The 12,306-nt window shown below is 36.1% G+C and overlaps 1 protein-coding gene across 4 annotated transcripts in view; it reads right to left on the bottom strand.

Annotated features, from left to right (window-relative positions):
* The window catches only part of VPS50 (VPS50 subunit of EARP/GARPII complex), a 132,521-nt gene that overhangs the window by 23,382 nt on the left and 96,833 nt on the right, over positions 1-12,306 (bottom strand). For all 4 annotated transcript variants that reach the window (XM_038556829.1, XM_038556832.1, XM_038556830.1 and 1 more), the window contains one exon: positions 5,787-5,908. In XM_038556829.1, the coding sequence (XP_038412757.1) occupies positions 5,787-5,908 (122 nt within the window). The remainder of the gene's footprint in view (positions 1-5,786; positions 5,909-12,306) is intronic.

The raw sequence follows: 12,306 nt of genomic DNA, 5'->3' as shown, positions 1-12,306 counted from the left end.
GTATGATTTATACAGAAATTAGAAAAAGAAACAACCTTTGCATTTCCCCAAGTAGTTTCCATTATCAATGCTCTTCATTCTTTCTTGAGGATCCAAGTTTTTTAGTATCATTTTCCTTTAGCCTATAAAAAATTCCTTCAGGGAGTGCCTGTATGGCTCAGCAGTTGAGTGTCTGCCTTCATTCAGCTCAGGTCATGAGCCCGGGTCCAGGGATCGAGTCCCACATCAGGCTCCCTATGAGGAGTCTGCTTCTCTCTCTGCCTATGTCTCTGTCTCTCTTTCTGTGTCTTAAATAAATAAATAAATAAATAAATAAATAAATAAATAAATACATCTTTAAAAAAAATTCCTTCAGCATTTCAGTATTACATATCTGTTGGTGACAAGTTCTCTTAGTTTTTTTTTCTTTTTATCTAAAAATGTCTTAATTTCATCTTGTTTTTTTATTTTTTCAAGACAATTTCACCATGAGGTTGCACGCTATATGTTTCTTTGTGCTTATTCTGCTTGCACTTCATTTAGTATCTTAAATCTACAAATCTTTGGCTAATGTTCCTTCAAACATTTTTTCTACCTCATTCTATCTTTCTTCTCCACCTGGTATTCCAATTACACATATATTTGATCATTTTACACATATATTTAATCATTTTATATAACTTAACATGTCCCTAAGGCTTTAATCATTTTGTTTTCCAATCTTTTTTCTCTGTGTTCTTCATTTTGATTAATTTTATGAATTTATCTCCAAGTTCATATATTCTTTCCTCTGCCATGTCTACTTGGCTATAAAGTACATTCAGTAATTTTTTTTTTTATATTCTGAAATTGTATTTTTCAGTTCTAGGATTTCCCTTTGTTTTTTACTACTGTTTCTACTAGAACTTTCTATTTCTCTACTGAGATATTTATACATTTAAAACATCTTTTGTTTTACTTTATTCAAGACTGTTCTAATAGTCTAAAATCCTTATCCCTTAGTTCCAACATCTTGGAGTCAAATTAAACTGACTTTCTTCTTGGGATCTCTGGGTAGCTCAGCGGCTGAGCATCTTGCCTGAGGCTCAGAGCACGATCCTGGATCTGGGATCGAGTCCCGTTCTGGGCTCCTTGCAGGGAGTCTGCTTCTCCCTCTGCCTATGTCTCTGCCTCTCTCTCTGTCTCTCACGAATCAATAAATAAAATCTTTTAAAAAACTTTCTTTTTACTTAAGGATATACTCCACTTTTTTGGTTCTATGTATGTAGTGTAAAGTTAGACTGCATCATCAATTTAATTCTGGAGACTTTGGATTGTTATTTTTTTCTATTGGGTACTGTTTCCTTTGTTTTCCATATGCAATTTTCTTGGCTAGGCTTGAACTACAAACTGTCTCTTATGCAACAGCTTCATTCTCTTTGGCTGCAGTCTGTCTGTTTCATATAAACAGGTTATGGGTTAATCAAAAATGGGGATAAAAGAATTTGGGATCTCCTTTTTGCCTCTTTTTCTTCTGAACTTCCCCCTACTCTTTTCAGTATTCCCAGTTTCCTGGCTTTACTTTTCTGATTCCCCCATCCATAAAGACTGAAGGCTTTCCCATGCTTCCCTCCACCTTTGTGCTGTATGAACTGTATTTAATCTTGGGCTAAAAGGCCATGGAGATGGAATTTATTTTATAACTCCCCTTTCCCCAACCTATACACTAACATGAACTGCGCCCCCACCACCCCTGAGTCATTATGCTTTGTGCACTCTCCAGTATCTATTGGTAGTTGCCTTTTGTATAACATTAGGCTTTTATAATTATTTTCTACAGGGAGTATCATTTATTTTTATTTTTTTATTTTTTTGGGAGTATCATTTAGTAAGATCTTAGTCTTCTAGCCAGAAGCAGAAGTTAATTCATTCTTAAAATTTTAAAAACTGAATCATAGATGCTCTATAAAAACAAACAAAAGTCTCATTAATGAAAGGTAACTTTAAATGATGCTCATAAACTGTTTTCAAGTAAGAACACTCATTAGATTTACTTGGATAAGAAATAATTAGGACATCAATACATATGTCCTAAGAACCTACTATATGCTTACTATTGTATTAAGGTAAGATACAGAATGGTCTTCATGAGAGAATATGAACAGGAAGAACCACAGAAAACATAGCTCAAGAGGTGAATAATGGAAAGCTGGGCAAGGCAAGATAAAGCAACACTAAAAGTAACATTATTATAATAGAACCAAATAGATTAGATTTATAATAGAGAGTGATATAGTAGGTTATAAACAGTTCAGTGAAGAGCAAGAGCTTCTGAAGGAATTAGTACAGACAGGAATAATTCCTTAGCCTACTGCATATAGTATGCCCCTCCCCCCACCCCAATGACTTTCTAGAAACCCTGAGAAACATATGCTTATTCTTCCATAGGCAGCGTCCATCTAAATTCACTTATACAAGTGTCTTCCCTGGGAGAGAAGCACGAACAACCATGTCCCACCATGTTCTTCCCATTCTACACATTACCTAATTACTCCTCCACTCCCACCACCTAAAACTCAACAGCTAACAGGGCAATTTGGAGTATGTATGTATGTATGTATGTATGTATTTGAATATCAAAACTTCTAGGATTTCTGATGGATTGAAAGCTTATTTTCTTAGCAAATTAAAAGCTACCTCTTTGAGGTACCTGGGTGGCTCAGCGGCTAAGTGTCTGCTTTTGGCTCAGGTTGTGACCCCAGGATTCTGGGACTGAATTCCGCATCAGGCTCCCCCAAGGGTGCCTGCTTCTCCCTCTGCCTATTTCTCTGCCTCTCTCTGTGTCTCTTATAAGTAAAATCTTTGAAAAAAATTTTTAATTGAAAAAAAATTAAAGCTACCTCTTCAGTCTTATAAGAACTTATTTATGTTCTTTATTTAGATTGTCTTACTCTAAAAGGAATTTAAAGTAGGTAATTAAGAATATAATCTTTCAAGGTAAAAAACCCCAAAACTTTAAATATATATAAAATTAAGCAAAACAAGGGGCGCCTTGGTGGCTCAGTCAGTTGAGCATCCTACTCTTGATTTTGGCTCAGGATGATGTGATGGAGCCATGCACTGGGCTCCATGCTTGGTGGGTAGTCTGCTTGAGATTCTCTCTCTCCCTCTCTCTCAGTCCCTCCTCTGACTCAAGCTCTCTCTAAAATAAACTAACCTTCAAAATTAAGCAAAGCAAAATATGAGTAGAAAGATGGAGTGTTTCCTTTTACAAATTTGTAAAACTCCGTTTTATAGAGATTCAGTTTTTGTTTTGCTTTAAATAGTGTTTCTTTCAGTTTTGCAGAATCAAAAACAGTAGGGTCCAAGTTATAAATCAAAAATAGTAGGGTTCTATTTGAGGAAGTGTATATTTTCAATATTCACACAGTAGATAAAAGCTAGTATTACTAAGCATACTCTAACAATAGGAAAAATCTTTCTTAAAAAGTACAAGAGTCAAAGTGCTATATTTATTCATACATACTCACTCATAAGCACATTGTATTGGTTCATATAATACAAAATGCTTCTAATATGACATATGGGTAGACACACAGATTAAGGTCAGAAATGCTTAAAACTGACAGCTAATTATTTGATGAAATAGCTGTTACTGAGTCTTATAAGATTGAAAATGCCTTTAATACAAAATATAATGTGTTCTTTAAAACATGGTATGTTTTAAATAAAATTTGCAGCACATTTTACAATAAGTGCCTAACTATATACTTTGCTAACTTTCTCAGGTCCTAGTGAACTCCACTGTAAACAAATCTGTGCTAGTATGTAATTAGCTAGAAAGTCATGTCCAAAAGCATTAGTTTCTAAAAGTCTCCAAAGGACCCTATTTTAACACATCTTATCAACAATGTGATCCACAAGTGTTCCATCCAATATGATAGTCATCAGCCACATGTGGGTATTTATATTTAGTGATAAATTAGCTAAAATTAAATACAATTAAAAATTCCATTCCTGGGATCCCTGGGTGGCGCAGCAGTTTGGTGCCTGCCTTTGGCCCAGGGCGTGATCCTGGAGACCCGGGATCGAATCCCACGTCGGGCTCCCGGTGCATGGAGCCTGCTTCTCCCGCTGCCTGTGTCTCTGCCTCTCTCTCTCTCTCTGTGTGACTATCATAAATAAATAAAAATTTTTTAAAAAGTTAAAAAAAATAAAAAATAAAAATTCCATTCCTCAGATACACTAATCTATTGCAAGTGCTCAATAGTCACATGTGGCTAATGGCTACCATATTTGATAGTACAAATTTAGAGCATTTTCATGACTGCAAAACTTCTCTTGGATAGTGCTAGTCTGGGGGAAGATTGATTTTGGCCCAAGAGAGAGAGTAAGTAAGGCCCATCTGGAAGACTTCAAGATTCTAACAATTAGCTAAAACTCTACAATGTCTTTCTTCTTTAATATTTATTTATTGACGTTCGAAATTCAGAGCAACGAATTAGTACATATTTTATAGTAACCTAAATTCTATAGCAACATTCTGTGTCTGATTTTATTAGTATTCTTTCTAAGAAATAGTTTAGAGGATTAAGAACAGAAAATTTAGATCTCATATTAAAAGATCATGTCTTTGGAATGCCTTAGTGGCTCAGGTGGTTGGGCATCCACCTCTTGGTTTTGGCTTGGGTCATGATCTCTGGTCATAAGGTCAAGCCCTGTGTCAGGTTCCATACTCAGCATAGAGTCTGCTTGCTCTGGCCCCTCCCGCTGCTCACAGACACACATGTGCACATACACACACACACATACACTCTCTCTCTCAAATAAATAAAATCTTTAAAAAAACGAATAAAAGATCATGTCTTTGATATAACTATAATCACAGCAAGGATATGAACATTTATGTGATGAATGTAGTTATCCATTAAAATTTACACATTTTAAAAAAGATACAAAATATAGCATATGGAAAGTTAGTACCATTATATAGTCATAGGACCCAACAGTATGCTTTTACATAGAAATCTATCAAATCGGGATCCCTGGGTGGCGCAGCAGTTTAGCGCCTGCCTTTGGCCCAGGGCGCGATCCTGGAGACCCGGGATCGAATCCCACATCGGGCTCCCGGTGCATGGAGCCTGCTTCTCTCTCTGCCTATGTCTCTGCCTCTCTCTCTCTCTCTCTCTGTGACTATCATAAATAAAAAAATAAAAAGAAATCTATCAAATCTATCAAATTATTATGTGGCAAGGTGAGCCACATAATTACCAAATATCAAATAAGTCATCTGCCTAATATTATGTTGTGTTCTTTAAGAGTAGAAAAAGATAAAATCAATAAAAGCTTTAGAAACACAAAAAGGAAGTACAGGAAACAATTCTGTAGCAGACAGAAGGTTTAGTTCAAAGGTTTTCCATTCTTTTAATAAATATTTGCCATTATCTTCTGCCTGCTAAGGTTTGTAAGCCAATATTTAAAATGTCTCATTTACTGTGTAGCAATTACACACTGGGCCAGATTTAAACAAGGCAACCCACACATTTTTCATTGCCAAAATATGTCAAGGTTAAAAACAGATGCTGTACTTTTTCTGCCAAAAATCTGAATAACATAAAATATGTTTAGCAGTTGAAAGCTTTAAAATTAATATATAAATAAGGTAATTAAGCAGACAAAAAGCTGACAGCAAAAATTTTGTTAGATTTGATGGATAATTTTTAAAATAATACTACTTGTGTATTTTATATAAAGAGAATGAAAAATTTTACATTTTAAAAATAAATAAATTTTAAAAGAAACAAACTTTCCCCTCAAAGGTGACTTACTGAATCATTCCGACCAAAAAAGGTATATATTGCATACAAGTAATAATCAAATAGCTGAGACATGAAATGGATAACATCAAAGGCAATTGGCTTAAGAATGTTCATCATCTGCATATATTTACCTGGAAAGAAAAAAAATCAAAATTAGAAAAAAATTACAATCTCTTAGCCTGTCATTATAAAGAGATAATAAAAAAAACTCTTTACCAAAATACATATTTTTAATAAACTATTACATTCCTCAGTTCCACTAGCCATGTTTCAAAGACTCAATAGTCATTTGTGGCTAGTGGCTACTATATGGGACAGCACAGATACAGAATATTTATATCATCTTGGAAAGTACTACTGGACAGCACTGATACACATACCTACAAAAATGTTTTTATATCATTATTTTACTGTTTGTCAAATATTCATGTAACATCTATACTCTTCTACAAATGACACTGCACAAACACATAACACAGTTCCATATTCCTGGAGATGTAAAATAATTTCTTCAAAAATGTTTAGGTATAATAAATAAGACAATATATGTCAGGAAAAGCATTTTTTTTCATAAGCTTATATACACATAGCAAAAGTAAAAAAGCAAGAAGAAAAAAGGTACATGGAAGGCTCTTTCTATTCCCCTGAATCCTGGACCTATGAAATCTGTGTCAGAGGCCAAGAATATTTCTTTATCACTACATCACTCAAGAGCTCAATACTCTCAAAGTGCCAAGAAAATGTCCTCCTCATTCCTTCCTTTGGGAGATGTCAATATTACATTCTCTTTTCTCTAAACATATGATACAGTTATGGAAAAAAAATTAAAAACCAAAACTTCTGCATTTATAAACTTGCTAATGTATTTGAAGGGTACATGGGAGAGGGGCTGAATCAAATAACAAATAATAAGTCCCTAATTGTGTTTCTGTCTTAAGGGAAATAATAGGGAAAGGAGCACATCCATAAAAAATGCTATTCGGCAGAAGATGTTAAAACAGTCCATTTGCCTAATTTTCAAATGAGCAAATAATTCAGGTACTCACTCTACTTAATATAACTGTTATAAATTTTAAATTGGTACTACTAAAGACACCATGACTCAAGAGAAACACATTAACAGCAATAGAAAAAAATGACAAATTTACTCTAATGGAAATGTCTACTATCTAAACCATTTCTTTATTATTTAAGAACTCAGTACAGTTGTCTTTTTTTTAATTTATTTTTTATTGGTGTTCAATTTACCAACATACAGAATAATCCCCAGTGCCCGTCACCCATTCACTCCCACCCCCCGCCCTCCTCCCCTTCTACCACCCCTAGTTCGTTTCCCAGAGTAAATTTTAAATTGGTACTACTAAAGACACCATGACTCAAGAGAAACACATTAACTGCAGTAGAAAAAAATGACAAATTTACTCTAATGGAAATGTCTACTATCTAAACCATTTCTTTATTATTTAAGAACTCAGTACAGTTGTCTTAATTTAAATGAGAGATGATTCTAAATATTCAGATAGTCAGGAAGAGAAACACACACCAAAAAGTAAAAACCACTCAATTCAAATTCTATTCTTACTCTTATTTGCAAGTCTTTTGCTTCAGAATCATCTTTTATAACTATTTCACACAGGTATTTTTTTAAAAATCACAATTGAAAAATACTTGAAAATTATGCTCCTAGGACATTCTGAATCACTATGCAGATTATTTTATCAACTGCAAACATGTAATTTTTAAACTGCAACTATTTACACATAAATTAATGTGACAATATGACAAAAAAAGGAAAAATACTGTTACTTTAACCTGTAAAAGAAAAAAAAAAAAACAGAGATAACAAGTAAAATGAGGTAGAATATAAATATCTGAGTTAATACATATCCAGAACACAAAGCTCCTCTCCAGTACTAATAATAAGATTAGCTACTGGTCATATAAATAATCTTAAGAAAGAATACATAAATGAATTATTAATACGTAAAAGCTATTTTTTAAGATTTTATTTATTTGAGACACACACACACACACACACATACACAGAGAAAGCACAATCTGGGAAAGCTTCAGAGGGAAAGGAAGAAGCAGGCTCCCTACCAAGCAAGGAGCCTGTCACTGTGATGTGGAGCTAGATCCCAGGACTCTGGGATCATGACCTTAGCCACCCAGGCATCCCGGTAAAAGCTATTTTAAATGTTGGATTCAAAAGAAAAAAAAAAAAACCTAGATTAAAAACCCACCACTCTAAAAAAACTTTTTAACATATTTATATTCATTTATTCATTCAATATTCAACACTTTCTGAAGGCTTACTATGTCCTTGGCTTTGTGTTAAAACAAAGAATTAGAGTCCCTATCCTCACACCTTAAATGGTCCTACAAGGAAGGTAGCAACTGGTAAGCAGGCTGCCAGCATATTAAAACATGTAAGAATATGTTATATTCCATAAGCTGTCTTTCCAGCTTATGATGGCATAGTAAGCCTTTGTAGGCATGAGGAGGCTTATGTACCTCCTCAGAATTACTTAATTAAAAGAATTTTACAGTGGATTAAGCCTGTACCTAAGAAGAGACAGGGATGAAGACGTAAAGGCAAGTAGGTATGATCATCAGAAAATGAGAAATCTCAAAAACTTTCTAAACCAAGAGTTGGCAAACCTTTCTTATAAGGAACAAAGAGTATACAAAGTTTGGCTTTGCATTCCATGGCAACTACTCAGCTCTGCTGGTCTCAGTTTCAACTACTCACCTTGGTCTTTGCAGGACAAAAGCAACCACAGACAACATATAAACAAATGACAATGGTTGTATTCCAATAAAACTTTATTTTATAAAAATAGGTAGCCTTACTGATTTGACCTGCATGCTATCATGTCCCAAACCCTGCCTGGATGACAGACAAGAGATGGGAGCAGGTTGATGGAAAAATGCAAAGATGATCACAAAGGAGGTGAAAGCTATTCCATAGGATAGTGACTGCTTAGACTCAGTGGGTAGAGCAAAAGGGCAGGAACAAGAAATGGAGCTGAAAAAGGATGGATTAATTGAAGGCCCATGTACGGGATGAACTACCAGTCAGCATGCCCTCCTCTCCCACTATCTCCCACCAACATCAGAGCACTGGCTTTCGGAATGTTCCCGCAGACAAAAACAAAGAAAGCAAAAACTGTACGATTTCTCTCTAAAAGAAGGAAACAAACCAAACAACAAAAGTTGAGCAAACTTTTAAAAATAATAAATTAGAAAGGTGAAGCCTTCTAGGTAGATGTTGAACCACAGATTAAAATTTACCTATTCTAGAAATTTGGGGATCTATCCCCATTAAGTACTTACTACACTCAGCCCTGCCCTGCTCTATACAAAGTTCCCAGTCAGGATTCCTACAAGGAGGGGCAGCAACAGCATAGCTCTCATTACTCACCAGGGGACACCCACAGCAGCTACTTAGGCCTTCTATTTTTGATACAAATAGGTCATAAAAACAAAACAAAACAAAACAAAAAAACAAACAAACAAAAAACAAAAAACAAGGCCCAGGAGGAAATCTCAGAAGAGAGTAGGAGAAAAAAAAAAAAGAAAAAGTGATCCCAGAGAAAATAATTAATTCAAGCTAAACAAATATAATAATTATGTAAAATCCTCTAACAGAAAAATATAGGGAGGAGAAAGAGAATATGGAAGGGCTCTTAAAGATTTTTAAGGTGATTCTTAAAATTAAAAATTAAAGAAATTAAAAAAGAAGTCTCCTAGAAGGTATAGCAAAAAGACAAAAATATGTAAAACAGCAGAGAAGATATGGGAGACACGCAGGGGCCAATCTATGGGACTAAACATTTGAGCTATGGGAACTCAAAGAAAAAGAAGGTAGAGAAAATGGGGAGGAGGAAATCATCAAATAAATAGTAGGAGGACAAGAGCTTTCAGACTGAAAGGGTCATAAACTACCCAACTCACTTAATGAAAAATAACTCACACCTAGACAGATCACTAGAGAATTCTGAAACATCAAGGGAATAAATACTAAAAGCTTTCAGAGTAAGAGGAAAAGAAATTCCTCTACAATAAAATGAACAGAAGACTAGAGGTTTCAACTTTCTGAGGAAAAATAATTTTTAATCTACAATTCTATACACAGCTACATTGTCATTCAGTTGAAGGCCAGAATTCAGGCATATTCAGACTGACAAGAATTCAAAAACATTTACCTCCCATCACCCTTTTCTGAGACATTACAACTAGGAGAAAAGACAAACAGAAACAGACCAAGAAATTGCCTATAGGCTGGTAGCAGGGGGACCTGGGGCGGGGGCGGAGACTGCTGCTTTTCATCACAACCTCTTCTTTACTATTCACTGTGTAATGCTGAGAATACTAACTTAAAAACGTAAAAGCATGGCTCTGAAGTTGTTAACCTGCCTAGTTAAAAGAATGTGGTCAGTGGATCGAGATGTGGTTCAGATGCACTTCACCTTCCCCTTTCTTCCCTTCTCTCTTTTTTTTTTTTTAATTTTTATTTATTTATGATAGTCACACAGAGACAGAGAGAGAGAGAGAGAGGCAGAGACACAGGCAGAGGGAGAAGCAGGCTCCATGCACCAGGAGCCCGATGTGGGATTCGATCCCAGGTCTCTAGGATCGTGCCCTGGGCCAAAGGCAGGCGCTAAACCGCTGCGCCACCCAGGGATCCCCTTTTCTTCCCTTCTAGACTTCCCTACTGCAGGTGTGCAGGAGTGGACACAGCATGCTTTGGCAACACGGAGGAAAGTTATTTAATACACAGCCCAGACTGAAGCCAGATTGGCCGACATCCCATCAGCATGGGCCTCAGTTCCCTTGCTAAGAGGGCTCTTGGCTTCATGCGAGAAGGAATTCAAGAGCAGGCAATTTAGAGAGAGGGACAAAGATTTATTAAATGTAGAAGTAAGACAGGAACTACTTCATAGACAAGGTAGCAGTCTCTCCTCTCAGGTGAAGAAGAAGATCCATCCCCCTTTGCCTCTAACAAAGGATTTTATGTTTTATTTAAATTAGCTACTGTTATAGGGAAGGGCTTACTCTCTAACTTTGGGTTTATCATTCACATCAGGCAGTTAAGTTTTTCCATTGTCTTCAGGTTATGCAATTACCATCAGAGAGCAATTTTAAGAATGTCCAGGCTGTGCGGCTTTGTTGCCAAAGGGAACGGGTTCTGCAGTCCTCATGAGTCTGATCTTGTGACTCTTCATGATCTTCTGACTTTTAGGTTAAGGGTCAGCCTAAAACCAAAATGGCTTCACTTTGGTGAACTTGTCTCCTAAGCCCTCCATCCCACCTGCCTCAAGATAACTAAGAAAAGCATCTCTTCCCAAATGATCATCTGCAAGTTCTTATTCTTGTTTCCAACCTATACTGTAACCTCTCTGAACTCTGTCCAGGTAATAAGAATTAACATTCCTGATTTCCTCTACTGGTTGTGAAGCATGAAAAGAGCTTACTGGCTCTAGGATCATTCCGACAATCTGTCTGCTAATCTACCAGTTAGCAACTGTGTGACATAAGGCGAATTATTTAAATTGAGGCTTTAATTACTTGGTGTATAAAAAAGGTACTATGAAGAATTCCTGAAAAAATGCATGTAAAGTATTTACATAGCCTACAGCCTGTGACAAGGGAGCAAAAAATCTTAGCTATTGCTGTTATTTTAAAATAAGTATGCTTGTGATGAATGCAATAAGGGAGAAGGATAGAGCGCTATGTAAAAGAAACCCAATCTGATGAGGAAAAGCTTCACAGGGGACGTACTGTTTAAACAATAGTCCTAAAATCTAGACCGTGAGTCCTGTACAGTCATGGGGAGAAGCCACAGAGGGATGTCGAGCAAAGAAACCAACCAAGGAACAGCATGGAGGAGAACAACCAAGAGGAAAAGTGGACCTGCCCTACACAGCTCATCAGCAGGGGGCACAGAGAGAGCCATGCCACCTGAACAGTGGCCCTGGGGGAAACTCAATTAGTGAGCCCACACTCTTATGTAGTGGAGTAAATACGAGGGTACAGAGAAGGTGCTGAACGTGTGTTCTTCCACTGTGGATCAGGACAAGAGAGGAGGAAAAAGTGTTTCTCCAACACTCAAGATTCTAAAAATTAAGGTTTATCAGTCCAGTACATTGGGCACCTATAAAAGTGAAAAATGCTCAGCTGGATGCTCTATATGCTGTAAAGGTGACTCCAACTGTTTTCATCTGTAGGAGCTGACGATCTGATGAGGAATAGCAAGAGCAGAATCTGAGATGAAAAGATGTCAGTTATTACAGCACACAAAGTTGAGACATCATCAATGGATATAAACAGCACATAAAAGCAACTGAAAATGCTATAAACGAGGCATAAAAGCAAGGAAGGAAAAGTCAGCTCAGCTCAAACAATTCAGAAGAACACATGGAACAATAAAGTGAGGACCAAAGTAATAAATTAGTAAGTGTGTTACCTAAGTCACTAGCTGCTAGCTTTTATTCTTTTACTTTATTGTTGTTTATTTTTATTATTG

Source organism: Canis lupus, chromosome 14 (genome assembly GCF_011100685.1).
Source record: "Canis lupus familiaris isolate Mischka breed German Shepherd chromosome 14, alternate assembly UU_Cfam_GSD_1.0, whole genome shotgun sequence".
NCBI lineage: Eukaryota > Metazoa > Chordata > Mammalia > Carnivora > Canidae > Canis > Canis lupus.
The sequence above is the reverse complement of the archived record's forward strand: the minus strand, read 5'-3'. Positions and strand labels throughout refer to the sequence as shown.